Consider the following 25,237-nt stretch of genomic DNA (forward strand, 5'->3'; position numbering starts at 1 on the left):
GTATTGAATTTGCACTTGTAGTGTACTGCAAGTGTACTTGCAGATAATATAATAATAATGAAATAAAAGGCCACTTAAGTGACTTAAACAGCACTATCATGACTGTTTCTTAACACACTTAAGTACACTTTTAAAAATAATGTCAAATTAAAAGTTTTACCTTAAAGTACATTTTAAATCATTAAGTCTTAGTCATCTTTTGTCATGTTTTAAAGTATACTTATTTTGATGTATTGACTAACATACTAAAGCACATGCAAAGTACTTGATTATAATTTTAACTGTAGTGTTGAATCCGTTGTTGGTAGCAAGCGGGCACAAATCCAGCAGTAGTCCTTGCGGATAAACTAAGTTTTTCGCGGTTGATGTACATGCTCCGGTCGACATTGTCCAGAGAGCTAGGACTGGTTGCAAAAATTTTGCCCAAAGTTGCCCAAAATGATCACCAGAAGCCCCAAGGTTGCCCAAAATGAACACCAGAAGCCCTAAAGTTGCCCAAAATGATCACCAGAAGCCCCAAGGTTGCAAAAAATGAACACCAGAAGCCCTAAGGTTGCCCAAAATGAACACCAGAAGCCCCAAAGTTGCCCAGAATGAATGCCAGAAGCCCTAAAGTTGCCCAAAATGAACACCAGAAGCCCTAAAGTTGCCCAAAATGAACACCAGAAGCCCCAAAGGTGCCCAAAATGAACACCAGAAGCCCCAAGGTTGCCCAGAAATTAGCCATCTCTCATATAAATACTAAACTAAAACTACATACATTCTCTAATACTCCACATACAAAATACTTTATTCAAATCAAACATGGATCCTGTGTCACGAGTCGAACAAACAGCGTTGCACCCCGGATATTAAGTGTGTTATTCAATATTACATTTAAAGTTAATGTATGTTAAATTCTAACACACATTCTAAATTGCAACTTCATTACAAATATGCATTTGTAATTATATTTAAAAGCATGACATACAAGTTTCAATAGAAGTGACATTAAAGTATGTTTTAGTTCACCAGAAAATGCTTGTCAGTACATTCAGCAGTAACTTTAACCATATTTCAAAGACAATGGAAGTAATTATGAAATTACATATAAAGATGTATTTAAGACATATTTAACTTGTACTTTTTTGACCAATTTAAATAGGTCAAAAAAGCACTATTGCATTATATAAATGCTAAATGCAATTAGCATTATATAAATGCTAATTGCGTTTAATATAAATTTGAAATATGATATATTTTCATTTAATTGCTATAAACAATCAATTAAGTGTCCTACAACATGCATACTTAAGTATATTCTTTTAAAGTATATTATTTCCATTATAAGTACTCTTTTTATTGCTGAAGTGTACTTTTTTCAGAAGGGTGTAACTAATGCTTAGAAAAAAATGTTTTGCACTTCTACTCTATCATTGAAATTGCAGTTTGGTATATTCTGGAAATTGGAATGTTAAAGACACTCGTTTTCTCATCTATAAGTCATTTTGTTTGGACATCCCTCAACATTGTGAGTAAATCACTCGCATATGCGACTACATTTCATGCTAGGTGAAACTTTCATCTTTTTGGGGTTGAGTAATTTCTTGTTTTTGTAAAATCATAAGGTAACAGCTGACTTGTTTATTTATTTTTTATTATTTATTTAAATTTTTTAATATATATTAGCAGTTGCCTATTATCTTCCAGGTTAGATCCAAAGCTACCTGATTATTTTTTTATGTAGATTTTTAAATTGGCTGATGCTGTTGGTTAATTTTTAACTGCAGTTTTGTCTTTCTCTCTTCTGTCATTCTACACCTAATTGAATTGATATTGTCACATGATATTGTTAGATTGGACCTTGCCATGCCTTGACTTTTAGTGAAGTGGTGCAACTGATTTGGAACAAAATTTCATTGTAATAAATGTCATTTTAATTTAAAAAAAGAAACAATAAAGCATGCTACTAAAATATCATTGTTTTTGTTTTGCATGTAGACTTGGGCATAGGTCTGCTAAAAGAATCCTTAATGGAATCGTTATGTTGAAATGGAATCCGAAGCAGAATCGTTAAATTCCTTGTGATCCCCAACCCTAGTGAAGCCTGTAACTCAAGGACTGTCATACGGTCCATAGAGTGTTGCTTAATGACACTGACAGGGCGAAAAACATAATGAGTCTTGCTCAATGCAGATTGGATCAGACCTCTGATCAATGACCATCCAATTTCCAACCCCTAGAGTCATTCATAAGCTGTGCAAATCATTGCTGTGGCCATATGTACTTCCTGACATTAAGGAGACGAGCCGAGCTGCTTGATTTATTAATAAATGACAGAAAAGGCCAATAAGCTGTAAAAAGTCCTTAGCTAAAAATGCTATCATAATATGGACGTCATCATTATTTATTTTATATTCAAGAAGTAACATTTTGGCTTCACAAATGCTTCTTCTGGGTGAAGTTTAGTTGTTTTTTAAAATATATTTTTAGATAATTCACTGGTACTATAAATCATTGGTATCACCAAGCCCTGTTAAATGTTTTTCATTTGAATTGTTTTTTTAATTCTATTGTAGCTAAAGAAATTGAATACAGTGATACATAAACTGAGCAATTCCAATAGGGTCCTCACACCATCGGTGCTCTGGCCCTAAATATAGGTTTCCACATCATATTTCCTAACTGGTGCATCAGAGATTGTGACATAAAATGTGCATTTAGTGAATTGAAACTGTGACCACAGAGCCAATATACAAACTGAACCATGAGAAAATTTGACATCTTTACACCCCTAATGATCTCTATGACCTCTCTGTCACCATGTTTCTAACTCTCATTTCCTCCACCATTTGTGTTTCAGGTGAAAGATCTCAATAGTTTGGCTGCACACGGATTCACTGGACATGCTGTGCTTCGGAGGGACAAGAAGAGACACTAAATAAAAAAGGACGAAAGAGTCGAGAGAGAGCAGAAGGTAGACCGCAGCCGCTATCATGTCTCGCCATCACAGCCGAGCCACCAGCTTTGAGGAGAAGGGAACCACGCCCATCCACAAAAGCTCCACCCCCTTACACAAAAGCTCCACCCCGACTCACAAGAGCGCATCCTCATCCTCTTCCTCTCAGAGAGACAGTCGACAGGTGAGACTGACTTAGCTTTGGGACAGAGAAACAGAAAGCAAATTTTTCAGAGTTGTTCAGGAAATATTTTTCCTATTCTTTGAACTATTTATCCAGACACTGCCAATAGTTTGATTCACAGTGTCATGTGACAGACAGAATTAAGGTCATATGGAGTGTTCATCATTGCTTAATATGTTATGTTTCACATACCATTTAAAAATATGTAATGTTTGTATTTGTGTACTGTGCAGTAAGCAGTAGTTTAGTACTCCATTTTAGCCTTAGTTTCAGAACCATGTGACAGTGCAGAGGCCAAGAGATGGTCACATTCCTCTCAGCTGGCTTGGTTGATCAAAGCAAGGCTGTTGACTATGTCCATAAAGTATGTTAATGCCAGTTACAGGCAAGAAATGCCCACTTAGACAGGAAGGGGCTGTTGGACATCTGCAGCAACCACCCACAGTTGTTTAGGGGCAGCTAAATCAATGAAATTACTATAATAGTTTGACCTTCAACAAAGTAGGAACTCATTCAAGTAATGACGCAGCACTCTTCACAGACTGTGTAGGCGATACTGAAGCAATTCATATACATTTTGTATACACTTTGTGGTCATCATTTAGTTATCATTAACATGGACTAATTAGCGTTGTTTTTAAGGCAGCCATGACCATTCTAACGCTCACATTTACCCATACAAAAAAGAAGTATACTTCAAGTTAATTTTTTTAAAGTCAGCATCAAACAGAAGGTGCGATTTTCTTCCCTATTGTGATGTATATCTGAGAGATAGGCTTAACAAACAAGAACAAATGTAGGGCGGGGCTTGATTTTGTCCGTGGGGAATTGATTGGGTGGTTGTGGTTTGCTATTGGTGGATCTCATGTGAGTGACAGGTTGCCCCGCCCTCATCATCAGAGAAGAGAAATTATGTCACTGCAAGAGGGAGGGGAAGTTATTCTGATTCAAGATTATGAGGCACATGAATTAAAAAAATAATAATAATGTGCACAGATAAACCATTTATAATAAATACTGCAATTGTCCATTTTGATTTCATTGTGACTAAGTAAACTTAAGTAAGGTTCAAATATATTTTAAGTGCAGTTTATGTAGCAAGTATACAAAAGTCAATGTACTAGTAATGTACTTGTACTTGGACTAAATTGGCCCATTTTTAGTTTCTAAAAGTGTACTTTTAAGTGTACTTTAAGTGTAAGTAGTTTTTTTTTTTTTTTTTTTTTGTATTGCAACTATACTGTGAATTACACTTATTTACAAGCTATGTACTTCTAACCCACTTTTTAGTTTATGTATGTGCACTTTGAATATAATCTCAGACTAAACCAGAATATACAACTTATTCTGAAAGTGATGTGCATGTACACATGGTATTAAATGGTAGGGCTGGGACAATATATTGATGCACTGAGATTCATGGATCGATTCTGAGATTTTCTGAATGCATTGTGATTCTCTCTGAATCGATTCTGAGGTTAGTGTTTAACAGCAGATGGCGTTCTAGGCTAGTTTTTAACTGCATGCTCAAATGCTCATGAAGAAAAGCACTTGTGCGTTCGGTTGAGTCTGAGACTGTATTTGCACCTCAGAATGCTTTTATGACACGAGATTAATGTAAACACAGCCCACTGCAAAACACCCTTGTATTTCGCTTCAAACTTTTCGAATTTTATGAATGATTATTTTTAAGAAGGTTCAAGTGGTGTGTGCAAGCAATTGGAAGCAAGCAGAGTACGGCCGTTTCTAAAGCACGGAGTGCCATCTGCTGTTAAAAACTAAGCTCAGAATTGATTTGAGAGGGAATCGTGATGCATTCGGAAAATCTCAGAATCGATCCATAGATTCGCGATGCATCGATTTATTGTCCCAGCCCTATTAAACGGACAAGCACCACTCACAGTTTCTTCTAAAAGTGTATACATCTATTTATAGAAATCGTCATCTCCCAACTCATGGTTTGTGTGTTTTTGCATTTGTTTCTAGATTGTTACACTCAGTTGAGCCTCACCGCTCTGATGTCTGTTTAATGATGTTTCTAATGAGTTTGGCATTTTGATCAGTTGGTGAAATTAGCTGTAAACACTTTCGATCTAAAAGCTTTTTTTAGCTGTAATGTTTTTTTTTTGTTTTTTTTTCCACAAACTAATATTAGCTAAATCAGTTCTGTGTATATTCATTTAGTCTTTCAATCATTGATTCATACTGACTCTCAGTATTTCCATCTCATGTTTAGTATTGGTGTTAATGAGTCATATAGAGCTGTTTGAGTGCACATTAATATCTTTTACACCCCCCCCCCCCCCCCCCCCCCCCCCTTTTCTAGGAGACGGATAGTTGGGAAATCATTGAGGGGCTGAAGATTGGGCAAACTCATGTCCAAAGGCCAGAGAAGCATGAGGGTTTTATGCTGAAGAAGAGGAAATGGCCCCTGAAGGGCTGGCACAAGGTTGGAATCAAAAACCACCAACTGGTTTTCATTGATCAGTCTGGTCTGATTTGCTGGTTTTAGAGGGGTTTGGGAGTTTGACAGCTGGTCATGTTAGGAAAGCAGTTAAACCAGATGAACACAAACTTTCCAGGCTGGGAGACCAGCTAAACCAGCTTAAACCACTTAAGACCAGCAATCTGTTTATTCTTGGTGTTAATAAATGAAATAGAGCTGTTTGTGTGCACATTAATAGTATTTCCATTGGTTTGTTTGCCTTATATTTTACATTTATTCCTTACAACATGTATTTACTGAAAATATTAATTGGACTAATACTGTTTAGACTAATACTATTTTTTCTTCTCTTGTCTTCTACACAGCGATTTTTCGTTCTAGATAACGGGATCCTGAAATACTCCAAATCTCCTGTAGATGTGAGTTTCTTTTGGGTTTTAAATGGTACATTGAGTGCTTCCTGTGAGCAGTGCTGTTCTGTGAATAATGATGATGAGTTGTGTAGGTTGGTCAGAGAGACGGTGAGCTGTGATTGGCTGTCTGCTCTTGCTGTAGCGTGACTCAGATGAGCTCAGACTCAGCAGCAGAAAAATCACTAAGCACTGATGCAACAAGGACAGAGTGTGTGTGTGTGTGTGTGTGTGTGTGTGTGTGTGTGTGTGTGTGTGATCCAGAGTGCTTTTGGAGAGGTTTGTTCTCTTCCCCTTAAATAACCCTACATCTTTTATTTTATTAGCAGTAGGGAAATGAAAGAAAACAAATTAGAGACAGGAACTGGATCAGAAAACAAGTGACTCAGAAAAGAAATGTCTGGGACATATTGCACTCCAAAATCAAAAGAGAAAAATAAGACATTATTTTGCAAAAAAAAGTATTGAAGAATTTATATATATATTATATACACTGCCCGGTCAAAAAAAAAAGAGAGAGAAAAAATGTCGCTGTTTGGATTTTAATAGGCAAATGCTTAAGAGTCTATGACTTGATCATTATTGCAGTGATTATTATGTTTCTAGCATGTTATATGTTTGGCAACAGTTCTTCTATCCCTAATTGATGGAGTGTGTAGCTTTTCATTTCTTAAACAACCATGTAGGAAGACACATCATAGCCATATTCCAGGATGACAATGTCAAGATTCATCAGGCTCAAATTGGAAGGAATGGTTGGGAGGTAATAATTTTATTTCCATCAAGAGGTGCATCAATTTTTGCAAGAGCAAGAGTCGAGCACTCTGTAAATTCTCCTCCAGCACATCCCAAAGACTTTTAGTGAATTTAAGATCTGGATTCAGAGGTGCCAATTCATGTGTGAAAATGATTCTTCATCTTTCACAATTTGAGCCTGATGAATCTTGACATTATCATCCTGGAATATGGCTATGATGTGTCTTCCTACATGGTTGTTTAAGAAATAAAAAGCTACACACTCCATCAGTTAGGGTTAGAAGAACTGTTGCCAAACATGTAGCATGCTAAAGTGATGATGAAATGACGTGACGTGTGGCCAAGTATGGTGTCCGTCCCATACTCAGAATTTGTGCTCTGCATTTCACCCATCCAAGTGCACACACACAGCAGTGAACAGCGAATATACACACGCACACCGTGAACACACCCGGAGCAGAACACACACCCGTTTTTGCTGTGGCGCCGGGGAGCGATTGGGGGTTGGGTGCTTTGCTCAAGGGCACCTTAGTTGTGGGTAATAAGAGTGTAAGAGAGCGCTGTTCATTCACTGAGGGGCACCTACATTTCCTACCGGTACTGAGACTCAAACCTACGACTTTCAGGTTATAAGTTCGACTCTCTAACCAACTGCCCCCTAGAAACATAATAATCACAGCAATAATGATCCAATCATTGACTCTTAAGCATTTGCCTATTTAAAGGGTTGGTTCACCCAAAAATGAAAATTCTGTCATTAATTACTCACCCTCATCTTGTTCCAAACCCGTAGGACCTTCGTTCATCTTCAGAACACAAATTAAGATATTTTTAATGAAATCCACAAGGTTTTTTTTATCCCCCATAGAAAGCAACAAAATTACCGTCATTCGAGGTCCAGAAAGGTAGTAAAGAAGTCATTAAAATAGTCCACGTGACTGCAGTGGTTCAACCTTAATGTTATTAAGCGACGAGAATACATTTTGTGCGCAAAAACAAAACAAAAATAAGGACTTTATTCAACAATATCTTCTCTTCTGTGTCGTTCTCTTACGCTGTTTATGTTCAGCGCTTCCAGGTTCTACGTCAGAACCAGCATTCATGTGATGCTGATGCAGGAGCCGGCCAATAATGAGCTGGCATCCAAACGGCAACTTTTTTTTTTTTGGGCTGGGCAGTGTATATATATATATATATATATATACACACACACACAGAAAAATGAAGTTAATCTGAACAGGACATGAGAGTTAAATGTTATTGTGTGTTTTTGTGTCAGATTCAGAAAGGAAAGCTTCATGGCAGTATAGATGTGGGTCTGTCTGTGATGTCCGTGAAGAAAAGAGCTCGCCGCATAGATCTGGACACAGAAGAGCACATTTACCATCTGAAGGTGTGTGTGATTTTCTTGATCTTTGTTCATTGAAATAGTGTGGACAGAACCAGTGTTTCTTCAACTTCAGACACATTTATGTCTCAGAGGATTATTTTGATTTCTTTTTAAACTTTTTTTTCTTGTTGTTATGTAAAGGTGACATTAAATCTGTCTTGGAAAGTGTTTTCATCAAAATGCCTTCATCGTTTATTTTTTGATGCTGTGAATTGGCTGTCTCCTAACTCTGTCTGTGTCTTTGTCTCTTGCTCCTTCAAGGTGAAGTCTCCAGATGTTTTTGACATCTGGGTGTGCAAGTTGCGTAACCATCGTTTGTTCCGTCAGAACGAGATCGTTCGTTCTCCTCGTGATGCTACGCTACGGACGTTCCCTCCGTCTGCCGCCGCAGAGTCACCCCAAAACACCCCTTCCAGCACACACCAAAACAAGGTCACTGCCGCCCACTCGTGTCCTCTGTTTGTGTGGTTTTTTATATTTGAGGGTTTATCTGTAGTAATTTCATTAAAAGTCAGCATGAAAATTAACCTTTATTTTTTATTTCTTATTGTACACAATTTATTTGCATTCAGGTTTAGCTCCATTCTGGCATGCAATAGCCATTTTTCACTCTCCAGTCCCTCTGGAAGAATTATGGGTCGCAAATGTGGTGTCATGTTGACTTTAAAAGCAACAGAAATCAAAGTTAAGCTTCACTCAGATGTAAGTAATCGTGTGTGTATGTATGTGCCCCTTCAGCAGGGTAAACCCAGCAGTCTGCCCTGGCACCTGCCACCATCCTGTAGTAATGGACAGAGTAAAGTGGCGGCCTGGTTAAAGGAGTCAGAGGAGATGGACAAATGTGCAGAAGGTAACACATAATTCATTTGTAATAATTAATATTTCATTATATGGGTCATCTCACTATACCTGTCAAGAAGACAGTGTCACATTACCACCATAAAACAAAAAACAAGAAATTATTTTTTTATTATGCAATTATTTTTTTATATTGTATATAATTATAATTATTTTTATTATTATATTATTTTTGACAAGTAAGCCCATTTCCTATTTTCACTGTTATGCATAAAAATCGTATATCATTTATACATCATGATACTATTTGTACTATATGCTGATTTCAATAAAATATCACTGTATTACAGCAGTGAGCATCCACTGAATGTTGTCATTGAAAGTAATGAGAATTACAAAATTCAGTACATAACAACAACATTCAGATGCATTGCGGTAATGAGAATTTAAAGGAAAATGTATAATGACATTATTTTCATGCTTAATTTGAATTAAAATAAGGCAGTAGCAATTTCCCCTAAGTGAAAATAGCAATAGATTCTATTTACACTACATAAAAAAAGTATTTTCTTTTCAATAAGTGTCTATAGTAGTTAGATACTATTTGCACCTCATTATTTTGGTATATTATAAAACAGTATGCAATAACAACATATTGAGTGTAAATGATTATATTTATAAAATAAATGCTGCATTGTTGGGACAATAAAGCCCTCCATACCCCTACCCGATAAACACTTTATTATCAAATAATAGGGATGTGACAAGACAGTTAGCTCACGAGACGAGACATGAGATTGAGTTCACAAGAACGAGATGAGACAAGTTTTTTAACACAGTATTTTTAAGAAATCCTAGAAAAATAGTCTGCAGGTTCATCTGAAATGTTTTAACTAATCATCTTGTAATGAATGTCATTTCAGTTCTACTTTCTGAGTATGAGTTATCATATGCAGTAAAAGACAACAATACTCAAGCACTGTAGAAGGTTTTGCCACAAACTCAACTGCCTGGCTTCTCTCCTGTATGATTTCATATGAGTCTCTTCAGACCTTTGAACTGTACACAAATTATGAGCTTCTAAAACTTTTGACCTCCTAACTGAACTCCTTTCCACAAATTGATCATAGAAATAAAAACAGGATAAATAAAAATGATTAACAGTTTTCTCTTAGTCTTATTAAGTGCAAACAATAAGCGCAACCCTAATCAAAGTACTCTTTCAATATTCAAAGTGCAAATAGAGACCACATTTTTCCTCAAGCATGATACAGAGCTGAGAGATGGTTACAACTACATAGCCAAGATGACTTTCATATTGAGAGATGTTTGCATGCATCAGGGAGCCGCTTTCAAAATGTGGGGTATTGAAATCGCATTTTAATGCAAACTCGCGTTTTACTTTTGCTTTCGCAAGTGCGCGTACTACAAGATAAGACATTTGTCAAACGCTTTTAGGCTCTGTTGTGCAATGAATCCTCCGCCATGATCTTATCAGTCGTCTCATCACTTCTCGTCACATAATCAGTAAACACTGATTCCTGCTGCACTACATACGGCTCTGCTGCTTGTGTTGAATGAGCTGGATGGAATTGAAGCGACTGTTATCCAACTGAATTAAATGGTTTTTATTTCTATAAAAAGCAAAATGACAGTGGAGGCATAATATAAACGTAGCGGTGGCATATTCTATCCTAATTTCACTCTCATCTCATACTCCGTCATGGCAATATTGTGAGACAGCTTTTCGCCTCGACGAGAAATCTTGTCACATTTTATTCTCACACCCAAATAACTGTTAGGCACTTTAATTCCACTTTTCACATATTTTCTTCATATTTATTGAAAATAAACGCCTTTCCAATCTGATATGTGATGGGAAAAGGGAGAAGAACGAGTTTGGCAAAAGGCGGATTCAAACTCGGGTTGATTGCGCCAAAAGTTTTTTTGTACTTTTGTCTGACCCAACCAGACTTTGGTGGCCGGAGATAGTGTAAATAGCCTCTGCCAACAAGGCGTGCTATTTGCACTTAGTGTAAATAAACACTCCGTTAAAATAATGTCAGTGTAAGTTATGCCACTTTTCCACTGCATGGGACGGCTCGGTACAGAACGGTACGGCTCGCTTAAATAGTACCACCTCGGTTGAAGTGTGCCAAACCGATACTAAATGTGACGTGTAAACACTGCAGATCACTGAGTGGTCAGAGAGAATCGTCACTGCCACCGTCATTGGATTTGACACCAAATCCTGAAGAGACACCAAACCCGCTAGATTTAAATAGTAAGTAACAGTATCATTTGTTTGCGTGACTTTTTTTAAACGACATGCTTTAAACAACCGTCGCAGCTTGAAAAAAGTAATGGCTGGATCTTGGTCAGTAGACGAGGTGACTCGTTGGTAGCCGAGGAGTGGATCCACGGCAGTAAAGGCGGCGCAATTAACAATCAGTCTATAATCCCACCCACTTTGAAGCGGTACTAAACTGCAGAGGGGAAAAAAACAGAAAGTAAGTGAGCCGTGCCGAACCGAACCGAGCCGAGCCGAGCCGAGCCGAGCCGTGTCGTTCCACGCAGTGGAAAAGCACCATAAGACACCTCAACGGTACACTAAGGGTGTACTCACACTCTGCGCTCTGAACCGTGCCCAAGTGTGTTTGACCCCCAAAGCCCAGTTCGTTTGACAAGTGTGATTGCTCCGTTCCGTGCCCGGGCGTGGGTCATTTAGCTGTCCCTGGCCCGCTTGGAAGAGGTGGGCCAGAGCACGGTTCGGTTGGGCTTGAGCGTGGTTCGCATGCAGTGTGAGCGCTAACCGTGCCTGAGCACGGAACAGCTACTACTTTTGTGTGCGCTACTGTCATCATTACAAAGGCAAACATCTTTATTACTACTTCGATAGTACACTTTTCAATTCATGTACTTAATTCGAGTGTATTTGGGTTTATAACGGGTCTTGTTCTCACCTTATTGATGAACAGGAATTGTAGTTTGCGAGTAAAGCTGCAAAATTCCTCCATTAACGTCAGCTGCCTTCGTAGTTCGTAATAATCCTTTGATACGTGCAAGTGAAAATTGATGCGCGGCATAAATTATAAATCTATTAGGCAATATCTTAGCGAAAGTGCATTTCTTCCTGTTTTCTTCCATAAAAAAGTTGCATCATATATGATGTAAGCGTGCTCCGGCCTGGAATGTTAAGTGTAGTGTGAGTGCAGTGCCAGCGGGGGAGTGGGGAGGGGGGACAATCGCGCTCGGTTCAAGGCAACCGTGCCTAGTGTGAGTACACCCTAAAATAAGGGCAAGTCATTTTCTTTACAAAAAATATTTAATATTTTTTTACTTTTGAGAAGGAAACTCTGTGCAAGATTATTCCTGAAGACTGGATCCTCTGTCTTATTTACAAAAACTACATTTGAGTCTCAACTGGTGTGTTTGTGTGTTTCAGAACTCGCCTACTGCCAGTCTAGTCTTTTAGAATTGAGTCAACTGCTACAAAGTCTGGAGATCTTACAAAGGACACAGTCAGCTCCCAACTTCACTGACATGCAGGTATATCCACACACTCAGGCAGCAGTCAGACAGCTTTGCTCTTTAGCCCAGATCTTGGTATTAAATAGCTTCCTTATGGTGTCTAGTATATCTGTACAGATTATGTTGCATTGTTACAGATTGTATTTCTCTTTAGCTGCATTTACACTGCAAACCTAATGCACAGGTTTGATATTCTGATATGTATCTGATGTTTTGTCCTGTCTGTTTGAATTCACTGAACATAACAGTATATCCAGCTGTGTTTATATTAATATCCTGCCAAGTTAGTTTAGCGCTGTGTTGGCCAAACAGTGCAGTGTGTTGTACAAGTAAAAGGAATCAATCATCATAACACATTGTGAATCATAAGCTAAACATTGACTAGTCGACTTATCACCTGCTTTTCTGAATGAAAAAAATAGTAGTCTTGCAAACCTTTGTGATATGAAATTTAACATGCAGATGCAAGAGATTTTTCAGACTAAGTATAGACTTTCTCATAGCGGTGATGAAACATTCAGAATTAAGAGATGAATCTATACAAGCTTTAATCTCTGATCTGTGCCACATATCTGATGAAAAATGGGAATTTGTTGAGAGTGCTACTACAGCTCTATTTATCATAATATATATATATAGTATTTTTACATAGATTCAGACATACCTAAACCTCAAACTAAATTCAGCTTCTCAAACACAACATTATGATTCTTCCTTCAGTATTTTCATTGTTTTCATTCCCATTACTTTTGCTTATGAAATAAAGACCCAGCCTGCTCATCGCTCATTTAACAACATCTCATCTTCTTTTGTCACTGCCGATGGATTCAGTGCTTCAGTTTTCTGCTATTAACCCTCTCACCCCTTTGCTGTGCGTGTGTGTGTCCATGTAATTTAGAGTAACTGTGTAGATTTGACAAAGAAAGAAAAGCGTGTCAGCAGAAGATGGAGGACTAAAAGTGTCAGCAAAGATGCAAAATTGCAACAGCAGGTACATCTTCAACACACCCACAATCAACACTGAGGGTAATTTATTATTAGTTATTTATTACTTATTGCACTGCATCATTTTAGCATTCGATTTACTGGAATTATGCAAATCAGGCAACAGTGCAATCACAGCCGAAAAATCTATGCTGAATGCAATTACTAATTTTACACACTCGTTCTGAGTTATAGAGGACATAGCTGACTATCACAATCTGGCATACTTTACTGAGACTGTATAGCATTGCTCCACCATTTCAGTGTTGGCACCTGAATCAGTTTAAAATGTCAAAAGAGTGGTTGCATGCACAAATGGCTCAATTGTTTAGTGAGTTTGCCACACAGTCTCAATGCAGAAGTGACTACAGCTGAGAGAGTTTAGTGTGTGCAAGTTTCTTTAACCTCCACGCACACACGCATGACCACTTACCCTCTGAACAACCTCATTATTGCAGTCCTTAACCTAAGCCATAGCATCGGAGGAGACTGCCTGCTGCAGTCTAACACTCTGAAGGCCTGACATTTGACTCAGTGGATCCATTATAAACCATTCAAACTGTTTCTGAACCTTTAACGGCATATCCGCCATAGTTTAAAGGACTTTGGATGTTTATAATGGATCACTACAGATGAGAGAGCGTGTGAGAGAATGGGACTGTCCGTTTCTTTTTTATTCCCTCATAAATGTTGCTTTTGTTGGAATGAGTCATTTATTCGGATCATTAATTAAGAATGAACAAACACAACTCAGCACAGCTCAGAAAACAAAATAAGGTTATATGTAAGATACAAGACATTTGATTTTTAAATTTGCATGTGGAAAATAATGTTGTTCAAATTAAAGTCTTAAATATCTGCCCCAGACTTCCATTGTAAGTGCATTACTGTGCGACCAGTTTTTGTTTGTTTTTAAAAACTGAGGGACAAGGCAAAATAATTTTCCGTGGTAATCAACAGATCCACAGATGTTCTTTTTTTATTACTTAAAGGGTTAGTTCACCCAAAAATGAAAATTCTGTCATTAATTACTCAGCCTCACATTGTGAGTCAAGTCTTTCATTTATCTTCGGAACACAAATGAAGATATTTTTGATGAAATCTGAGAGATTTCTGTCCCTCCATAGACAGCTACACAACTACCAATTTGACGCCTCAAAAAGTTAATAAAGACATCATAAAACTAATCCATATGAGTTGAGCGGTTTAGTCCAAATTTTCTGAAGAGACTCGATCGCTTTATATTATGAACAGATTTAATTTAGGCATTTATTTAATATAAACATTCATCAACTCATACATCAGTTGTGGTAAATGGAAGCTCAAGCATGTTTGCTTGATGTGTGCTAGAACCAGTGAGGTTCATTCTCGTGTTACGCAGCACGTTTGAGCTTCCGGAAGAGGTTTGTTTTTGCGCGTGAAGCAGGTTTGTTTGAGCTTTTGTTTATGTTTGCTGATAAATGTTTATATGTGAATAAAAGCCTAAATTAAATCTGTTCATCATATAAAGTCTCTTCAGAAAATTTGGACTAAAGCACTCAACTCATATGGATTAGTTTTACGATCTCTATGAACTTTTTGAAGCACCAAAGTGATAGTTGTGTAGCTGTCTGTGGAGGGACAGAAAGCTCTCAGATTTCATCAAAAATATCTTCATTTGTGTTCCAAAGATAAACAAAAGTCTTACAGGTTTGGCAAGACATGAGGGTGAGTAATTAATGACAGAATTTTCATTTTTGGGTGAATTAACCCTTTAATAAAGTCAGCAGCAATGAATTGGAAAGGTGTTCTGTGAAGCTGACATGCTTATCTGTTAATGAGATGTGTATATTAGTAACCCTAGAGGTGTGTTTGGTTAAATATGTATCTGGCTCTTGTGTTCACCCCCAGGTCCAGTCACTTTCCCAGTCACACAGTGCTAAAGTAAGCAGAACCCTCACTGTGATGTTATCTTCATATTACACCATGATATAACCATGCTGTAGTCTCTCCAACCCTTGCATGCAGTGCTGCTTTACATTCTCTCTGCAAAACATTGTCAGTGTGACCTTTTTAGAAATAACTTTAGGTTATGGTTGTAACCCAAGTTCTCTGAGGGAGATGAGTGCGGTATGGGACTGTGTAGACTCTCATGGGAAATACATCTGTGTGGCAGTTCATGAAGCCCTATACCATCACACACTCAGGCCACTGACCCGCCCCTTCACCTCATAAACTACTGCACAGACTCAACTCATTCAAAGCTGCTCTTCTGTGAGCTGATGACAAGTAGTCCATTTTGTGTGACCTTCCTCTGTGAACTAGGGTTTCAATTGTAACCAGTAGTTCTCATTTAGTCAACTCGCTTAACATCTCACTATCAGATTTGGCAAACACCCACTTGTTAAGTTACTGTAGACAATTAAGCTAAGGGCAATAACACATGTACAATCCTAAAAAAGTCATGCAGGTTTGGAACAACAAAAGGGTGAGTAAATAATAAAGAAAAAACAAAACATTTTTTTTGGGGGGGTGAACTATCCCTTCCTTTCAAGACCCTGCTTCTAGCACTGTATGGGCTTTAATGATTTCTCTAACTTGAAGGCCAATCTACCAGTGAACAGATCGTCTATTGAGGTGCCTCTAGAAGGGACTGAGGAGGTAGTCATTCCCCCAGTAGTATGACCTCTAACTCCTGGAGGCCTCTTAATGAATAATACATCTTGATGGCATCTTGATGGCTTCCCCTAACCAGTAAGACTGTTTTTTTGTTTTTTTTACATTGCTCTACCTCTTGCTGGATTTGAAAAACAAACCAAGGACTGCTCACAGTGCACTAGCCATGAAAAGCACATCTCTCCTCCTCCCCAGACCTGAGTGGGGGAGGATGAAAAGCTGGGATTTCAACCTCCAGACTAGGTTTCAGGGAACTGTAATTCCCATCATACCAGAGAAATGAAATCTCTTAACATTCATACTTTTTCAGATAACCATAGATTCCCTGGCCATAGCGGAGCCAGCACCACCACTCTCCTCCAACTCAATATGATTCTGACTTTTTCAGAGTGCAAAGATCAAGTCTGACAGGTAGAAATCCATAAAGCAGACTGGACATAGGTGTGCCAGTGCATCTGTGCCTAGTTGCATGTCTGGTTCTCTCAGTAAAATGGACAGCAGACACTGTGCATTTTCTTTTGAGGTGAACATATCTGCGACAGTTGTATGCCTCATCTTTTCCATATCTACACTGCTACATCCAAGTTTCCACTCTCCCAGGTGCGGGTTTCCTCAACAAATCAATCCCTGTGCCTTCAACAGAAACATGCTTCCCAGAAACATGCATCAATGTAGAAAAACATGTAGAATTCAACAAAGAGTTCCAAGTAGTTGATATACACACTTCAGAGAGAAAGATGTCATGTCCCATTTACTGTCAGATCCTCAATGACTACTCCCCAATCATGTATAACTGTGTCTGTAGTGATGAAACTTTGGGTTTATCCCATCAACAACCCTTCAAGAGACTTTTTGTTCCTCCAGATGTGCAGTGCTATAGGCATCAAACTGACACTCAGACTTATCTGCATAAATGTCTGGAGAAATTCAAATTCAAAGAAGTCACCCATCTCTGAAAGTCTATCTGAAAAGGAGTCCTAACAATTCTACTCCAATGGCCAGTGTTTAGCAAAGGCAAAAGGACACCAGTGTCCTCAGACTGAACTGGTTCAAGCTATTCTGAAATCTCATCCTCTTCTGTTACAATGTTGATTCTTGATAAGTATCCAAGTGCAGCCCCATGAACACAATTTACTTTGAGCAAGAGAAGTTTTTCTAGTTTTATAACCATCCTTAATGCTTGCAAGTGTGCACTTAAGAAACAGTGTGAAAGGGTCATACACATTTGGTAATGATGCATGGGGTCAGAGGTAGTCTAAATGGAAAGACTAGGAACTCTGATATTATTAAAAATCTTAGATTTTCTGTTGGAAGCAAAAGAGAATGTATAAATATGCATTCTTGAGATCTGTAGAGGTAAACCAGTCACCTCTATGCACAGAATTCAGAGATTCAGAATATTGATACACAAATGCTTGTGATTTTTCCGTATCAACACTTTAAGTCTTAAAATTCTAAGATAACTTTTTGTTCAGAGATCTAGATCCAGAACAGGGAAAATGCCTCATTCCTTCTTGAGAGAGTTGGCACTCAGATTCACACTGAAACTTTGTGTGAGTGGGCCCGTTGTTCCTTGGGACCAATGAGTAGGCTATACCATAGATGACCTTAGTGGACCCAGGGTCCGGGACAATGTTTTCAGTTGTTCCCCCCTCCCCGACAGCGACCCTGCTTCTTGGTCCTCTAAAGGAATGAAGACCCAACATCAATGCAAGCATTCCTCCACCCTCTAACCCTGATCAAACTCACTGTAACTTTCCAGTAATCCTGAAGACCTTGATTAGATTCTTCATGTGTGTTTGATTAGGGTTGGAGATAAACTCTGTAGGACACTGGACCTCGAGGGCCAGAGAGTTTTCTACCCCTGGTATATGAGGTAGCACAGAACTTTGTGAACTTAGTAAAGCCATAAAAAATGCTACAAGAAAGTATTTTTCTCACCTAAAGTTGTCAAGCTTGACGGCCAAATATATGGTAACTCTATATTTTTCTCTCTCTGGAGGGTTAAGTCTAGCTTGATAAACAAAGAATATGTGTAGATGCCACAAGTGGAAAAATGCAAAATGAAGTGCTGAGTCTATGCAATAGGTCATGTAGAGAAGGGGCAGGACTTTCTGAGTGCAGGGGTTGCCAACCCTGGTCCTAGATTACCCCCAATGGTACACATTTTGGATTTCCCTTTTCTGACTAACTCATTTCAGGTTTTGGAGTCTACTAGCAAGCTGATGAGTTTATTCAGATGTGCTTGATTAGATAACCATACAGAATGTGCAGAGATGTGGGTCCAGGGGGGCCAGGGTTGCCTTAGCGCACTGACCAGTGACCTAAATGCGTGGTAGTATCTGATTGTTCAAGAGATCCTTCACCCAAAATGAAAATTCTTTCTTCTTTTGAACTAAAAAGAAGATATTTTGAAGAATGTTGGTAACCAGACAGTTGATGGAAGCCATAGTAGGGGAAAAATACTATGGAAGTCATTGGCTACCATCAACTGTCCGGTTACCAACATTCTTCGAAATATCTTCTTTTGTGTTCAGCAGAAGAAAGAAACTCATGCAGGTTTGGAACAACATAAGGGGTGAGTAAATGATGACAGAATTAAAATTTTTGGGTGAACTTACCCTTTAAGTCTGACATCACGCGTCACAGTTTCTGGGTTCAAATCAGATGCCAAAACCAACCTCTGTCAGATGCCAAAAGCAAACAACAAATTGTGCTAATATACACTTACTATGTGCTGTAGTACTACCAAAAAATCCTGATCTTCATACCGAAATCTCAGTTGGCCGAACTGTGGTTAATCTTTTCTGAATCGCTAAAATATTGGTGTCTGGGACACCGTAAGCCCGGAGACTGTAGTGTACACCATGAGTTTTTAAAAGCTTAGCTTAAAGTTGTGCAATAAATTAATAGTGCTCAAGAACAGCTGTCGAGATAGTATTCTCTCTTAAAACAGAGTAGAGGCTTGGACCTGGATACAGTATTCATGACGTCACAACTTAACAAGTTTGGCTTCATGAACACAGTTGCATGTACCGTAATGAGATGTTGAGTAATTCGACCCAAATAGAGCGGACTGTGTGCTAAAGTTTTAAACAATGCTTTAAAAATAAAATGGATGTCAGCAGCTCTGAATAATGCGGTTTTGTTCTGACTCAATCCAACTTTCAACTACCACATTTGTTGACCTAGTGTGACTTTATGGTTGTTGTTTTGATTATTTGAGCTCATGGTAACACATTAACGCATGCTGATGGCTCACATGTCATCATGTTTTGATGCATGAACTAACCTCATTTCACCTTTGACCTTTACTCTGCTTGGCATGTGTGTTTTTTGTGTCTGTGAACTCTTTACTGAAATCTAGCTAAACTATACTCATCCACACTAGACTATGTCAGACAGCCTCAGTTGGGTTTTTCATCAGTCAAAGGAATCACTCAGCTCTGAGTGGGAGACTGTTTGCCCGTCTTGTGTTCGGAAACCCCTGTTGCTGGTTATCCTGAGATTGTGTCTGGGATCACTTCTGTCTCACTGTAGTTTGTGTGTGTGTTTCAGGTTCCCCTGAGTGCAAGTATGTCTCAAGTGCGTCTCCACTCCTCTAATCCCAACCTATGTGCGGAGTTGGCTGATTTTCAAACCCCTGTCACACGTCTGACTGACAGCATCGACAGCGCCAGTGACTACATCAAACTGCAGGAAGATTTCTGCATCATTGCACAGAAAGGTGAAACTTTATGCCAGTGTTTCCTGCACGGCAACTCACTGAATATACGTTGTATTGCAAAGAAAACATGTCTTTGTCTTATTATGAAACATGTCTTATGTTTTTTGCTGGAATGAATGAATCTTATAAGTCTGTTCTTTTAGTGAATTGTTCAAAAAGTCAATTTTGAAAAAGTCTAAATTTATTGGCAATGAACTTTCTACATCTGTAACCTCATTAACTGTTTACTGTTATGCATATTTAAGTTTGTAAGACCAAAATTAGTGTAACTAAAGATAAAAAAAAAGAAAAACAGTATTATAATTATTGCATAAAAAGGATTGTTTTGATTACAATGTAGTCAGGACCAACTATATTTTTTGTTTCTGGTGATTCACTGAATTCTGTTGGAAACGCTGCTTCAGGCATTCGGTTTCTCACCGAAAAACAAAAGGTCCACTAGCGGGTTGCAGGTCCAGGCCACAGGTTCTGACCTAGAGACAAAGCCTGGCGGAGTTTGCAAGTACTCAGCATGAACTTGTGTGTGTGTTTGTTGCAGTGCACTCTCTTCTGAAGTCTGCCTTCAACACAGTGGCCATAGAGAAAGAGAAGATTAAACAGGTATTGACGGAACAGGAGCAAACCGGCCAATCAAATCAGATTTTGACCCTCCACCGCTCCCTGTCACAGGTCTGCTCCACCCACCGCTCATTGTTATTGTTATAATCAATGAAAACAGCAAGAAAAAACACTTGAGACTTTTGTTTGTGTAGGATTTATTTTTCCACCAACATGTGACTTCATCATTGCTTTATGTTTTTGTAAAACTTCACGTCATACCATTTAACAGACTTTTACACTACCGTTCAAAAGTTTGGGGTCAGTACCACTTTTTTAAAAAAGTAATTAATACTTTTATTCAGCAAGGATGCACTAAATTGATCAAAAGTGACAGTAAAGATGTGTTACAAAAGTTAGTTTGTCTGTCCTTTGATGTGAAACAGTTTTTAACATAATCAGAAATGCTTTTCGAGCATCAAATCATCATATTAAAATGATTTCTGAAGGATCATGTGACACTAAAGACTGGAGTAATGATTGTAATGATGGTTTGATCACTGGAGTAAAATATATTTTGCAATATGTTTTCATAGAAAATAGTTATTTTAGATTGTAAAAATATTTCACAATATTACAGTTTTTACTGTATTTTTCATTAAATAAATGCAGCTTTGGTAAGCAGAAGAGATTTCTTTTGTCTTATCGACCACAAACGGTTGAACGGTAGTGAACATTTAGAATCGGATTTACAGTTCCATCCTCTAGCCTAAAAAGAAGAAGATTTGTTAAAGAAAATGTTTTAATTAGATCCAGATTTTTATGACCCTTCATAGACTCATCTGCTCATTTGTTCTGGATGATTCTGTTGTTTAGGCCTTGTCCCAGAATGCTGAGCTGAAGACCCGTCTGAACCGGATCCACTCTGAGTCGGTTCTGTCTGACCAGGTCGTCAGTGTCAACATCATCAGCAGTCCCGACGAGGTCTGATATTCCTCTGCTCTGACCACTTCGAGTTCACAACACTGAAATGCATTTCATGAGAATAACTCTGAGACTTGGAAATTGTGTGGTCGTTGGATAAATAGCTGGTCAGGATAGACTCTTTTTATTTTTGTGGTCGAGAAGACTGTTAAAGTCCCCCTGTGGTGAAAATCAAGTTAATGTTGTTTATATGTCTATGTGGTGTTTTTAATATGCTTTAATTAAAACGATGTGCAAATTCATTAGTCGACACCATTGCCGAATATTTTCTCCTTAAAACTGCAGTGAAAAATAGACAGTCACAAAAACACAGTTTGAAATGAGCCCTGTTGTCTACGTCACAAATATGTTATAAGTAATTAATCACGTCAACGGGCTTTAGCATATCATTAACTGCTGTGAAGCAGGGGGGTCTCAAGAGAAGCTGGGTTATCCCAGTATATTTTTCTGTTGATATGAAAAATCGGGTAGATTTAGCAATAAAGGAGGTGAATTATGTATATGAAGAGTTCATTTGCAAAAACCGATAAATGTCAAGTTTAAAAGAAATGAACTGATGGCCATGCGTTATTCTCCACATATAGCACACTCTGAACCCTAAACCCGTTTTGTCACAAAAGCAGTATTGTCCACTGTCAAGGCATCGCGAGTTCACGTTTTACATCAGAAACCGACAAGCACCCTTGCTGTTTGTGAACACAACCCGATAAGTCCGTTTTAGCGAATCAGCGCGCAGTATTCAGGTCAGGTTACAAGGCTGCTAGTCACTTCGAAAAGACATGCTAGCTGAGGGGAGTTTCGTCAAAGCTGATTAAAAATGATCGAGGAGGATTTATAATTTTTGAATTTTTGTTTAACTCTGAAACATGAAATGTGGAATTATCTGCTTTTGCCAAAAAATGACTGTTGGAGTTATCTGCTTTTACTTAAAAACAAACTTTTAATATAAAAAAAGCATACTTTCAATGAAGTTTAATTTGTAAGTTACATGTATTTTTTTTTTTTTTTTAGTTATGATTACTTAATCAAAATAACCCAACTGCAGTTTGATTGATATTACTTGGAATGCACAATAAAAAAAAAAACATGATTTATGAGATTTAACAGAAACAAAGTTATCTGTTTTTGCAAATGAACTCTTCATATAATGTATATTACGATGTTATGATGAACTATATGCCTTTCTCCACTGACTTTCTATGATATTCAAAGCGTTTCTAAGGATGCTGATTTTCAGAAGGCAGTTGTCTGACTTTGAGATGAAGAGATGAATATTAGCAACCCATTATTAGCTGTTTGATAACGCAGTAAAGTCAAAGGCTAATCATAATAATTACCGTTATGTGTCTGACATTGTAGAGAACGATACATAAAACACATTATCATTCTGATACATGGACTTGTAGACGAGTCTGTATAATTCACTCTTCCTCTTTTTCTGAATCAGTTTCTTGTTCAAACATACACTTAAGTTTTGGGACGCCTGCCTTTACGTGCACATGAACTTTAATGACATCCCATTCTTAATCCGTAGGGTTTTATATGGAGTTGGCCCACCCTTTGCAGCTTTAACAGCTTCAACTCTTCTGGGAAGGCTTTCCACAAGGTTTAGGAGTGTGTTTATGGGAATTTTTGACCATTCTTCTAGAAGCGCATTTGTGAGGTCAGGCAGTGATGTTGGACGAGAAGGCCTGGCTCACAGTCTCCGCTCTAATTCATCCCAAAGGTGTCTATCGGGTTGAGGTCAGGACTCTGTTCAGGCCAGTCAAGTTCCTCCACACCAAACTCACTCATCCATGTCTTTATGGACTTTGCTTTGTGCACTGGTGCACAGTCATGTTGGAACAGGAAGGGGCCATCCCCAAACTGTTCCCACAAAGTTGGGAGCATGAAATTGTCCAAAATGTCTTGGTATGCTGAAGCATTAAGAGTTCCTTTCACTGGAACTAAGGGGCCAAGCCCAACCCCTGAAAAACAACCCCACACCATAATCCCCCCTCCATTAAACTTTACACTTGGCACATGCAGTCAGGCAAGTACCGTTCTCCTGGCAACCGCCAAACCCAACTGCGTACTGTGCGCCTCAGCATGCGCTGACCCCACTCTGTGATTTTACGTGGCCTACCACTTCGTGGCTGAGTTGCTGTTGTTCCCAATTGCTTCCACTTTGTTATGATACCACTAACAGTTGACTGTGGAATATTTAGTAGTGAGGAAATTTCACGAATGGACTTATTGCACAGGTGGCAACCTATCACGGTACCACGCTTGAATTCACTGAGGTCCTGAGAGTGACCCATTCTTTCACAAATGTTTGTAGAAGCAGTCTGCATGCCTAGGTGCTTGATTTTATACACCTATGGCCATGGAAGTGATTGGAACACCTGAATTCAATGATTTGGAGGGGTGTCCCAATACTTTTGGCAATATAGTGTATGTGGCTAAATTAAACCAATATTTCCATTTGCCATTGTGTAGCGTTTACTACAGTAAAGTTGACCGAGTGGAGCCCAATAGTTCAGGTAGTCCGAGCTGGTGTGAGTGAGTGGAGGCGGGGACTATTTCGCATACTCATGGATCCGCCTATACTAAATGAAGCAAGGGTGTAGAGTTACATTTAAGCTATTTTAAGGCAAAAAAAAAAAAAGAAAAAAAGATTTAAATATGTAATTTTGGTGATCAAAGATGAGTTTTAAGGGATAAAATTATTGGCTACAGGGGGACTTTAATTATAGGGTTAAAAAGGTACTCTTGTTTTTCTGAACACAGAGTCACTGTTTAAGCTTGAAATGTCACATTTGCTCTTGTTTGGGTGATTAAAGGATGAATCAGATGGAAAGTGACACTCTGTACTCTGGCCTCATACACTTTGGCTGCAATACAACCAAACAGAGCAATCATTGGACCTAATGAGTCCCACGAGATGCTTCCCGTACTGATCAACCATGTGTTTAACTATTGGCAACAGACATTGTGTTTCAAGATTTTCACTTTCCACAAGACTTAAATCCTTCAGGCTTTTGTGTTCCTTGCATCAGGTTGTAAGTCTTTGTGCACTGGTCTTGAATACAAGTGGCTGTCTGTGATAAATTTCAGCTCTGTGAAGCAGGTTGATTCTGTGATCATTCCTGATGTTGTAAACCACTATGATGCATAATAATTTTGTAGTTTCTGTGACCAATGCAGCCTGTATGCATAGTGATTATACAGAAATGTGACTAAAATGTTGGTAATAGAGATCTTTCCCCATTTTCATTACACTCCTCACTGTTGCTGAGATCACAGTTTTGAATGAACGGTGGAGAATAAGAAATAAAAGCAGACAATCCTTTAACTGTATGTTTTTGTGTGTGTTTTGTAGGCAGGTGAGCCGCTCTGCGTGGGCATCCCTCTCTCTCAGCAGGTGTCCAATGAGAGCAGACTCTCCATGTCAGAGTCAGTGTCTGAGTTCTTCGACGCTCAAGAGGTGCTTCTGTCCGCCAGTTCATCAGAGAACGAGGTGTGTGTGTGTGTGTGTTCATGTCAAAGACATCAATTGCATGCTGCTGCTGAGTGCAAAAGGTGAAATACAATGCAATGGTAGCACTTTATTTTACAGTCCCGTTTCCCATGTATGGGTGCTTATTACAAATTATAATACTTGGTAATAACTAGGTACTAACCCTGAACCTACACATGAACCTAACCTTAACCCATGTAAGTTACCTTGTGTTACTCAGTATTTTAATAGGTAAGTACACTGAAAGTACACATATTGTAAAATAAAGTGAAACCAATGCAACTTATTTGCACTCGTATACATTACTACTGTTCCAAAGTTTGGGGTCGATCAATTTTTAATGTTTTTGAAAGTCTCTTCTGCTCACCAAGGCTGCATTTATTTAAGCAAAAATACAG

At 38.4% G+C, this 25,237-nt stretch overlaps 1 protein-coding gene across 8 annotated transcripts in view; it reads left to right on the forward strand.

Annotated features, from left to right (window-relative positions):
- Window positions 1–25,237, forward strand: part of osbpl6 (oxysterol binding protein-like 6) — a 70,977-nt gene that overhangs the window by 22,063 nt on the left and 23,677 nt on the right. Inside the window, exons 2-14 of one of the 8 annotated variants that reach the window (XM_051906684.1) lie at window positions 2,843–3,122; window positions 5,449–5,571; window positions 5,934–5,987; window positions 8,014–8,127; window positions 8,386–8,556; window positions 8,863–8,974; window positions 12,368–12,471; window positions 13,352–13,444; window positions 15,328–15,360; window positions 19,651–19,819; window positions 20,358–20,488; window positions 21,233–21,340; window positions 24,702–24,839. In XM_051906684.1, the coding sequence (XP_051762644.1) occupies window positions 2,976–3,122; window positions 5,449–5,571; window positions 5,934–5,987; window positions 8,014–8,127; window positions 8,386–8,556; window positions 8,863–8,974; window positions 12,368–12,471; window positions 13,352–13,444; window positions 15,328–15,360; window positions 19,651–19,819; window positions 20,358–20,488; window positions 21,233–21,340; window positions 24,702–24,839 (1,497 nt within the window). In that variant the 5' untranslated portion in view covers window positions 2,843–2,975. The remainder of the gene's footprint in view (window positions 1–2,842; window positions 3,123–5,448; window positions 5,572–5,933; window positions 5,988–8,013; window positions 8,128–8,385; window positions 8,557–8,862; window positions 8,975–12,367; window positions 12,472–13,351; window positions 13,445–15,327; window positions 15,361–19,650; window positions 19,820–20,357; window positions 20,489–21,232; window positions 21,341–24,701; window positions 24,840–25,237) is intronic. The other 7 variants (XM_051906689.1, XM_051906685.1, XM_051906686.1 and 4 more) reach the window with 7 other exon arrangements.

This window comes from Ctenopharyngodon idella, chromosome 9, assembly GCF_019924925.1.
Source record: "Ctenopharyngodon idella isolate HZGC_01 chromosome 9, HZGC01, whole genome shotgun sequence".
Classification (NCBI taxonomy): Eukaryota; Metazoa; Chordata; class Actinopteri; order Cypriniformes; family Xenocyprididae; genus Ctenopharyngodon; species Ctenopharyngodon idella.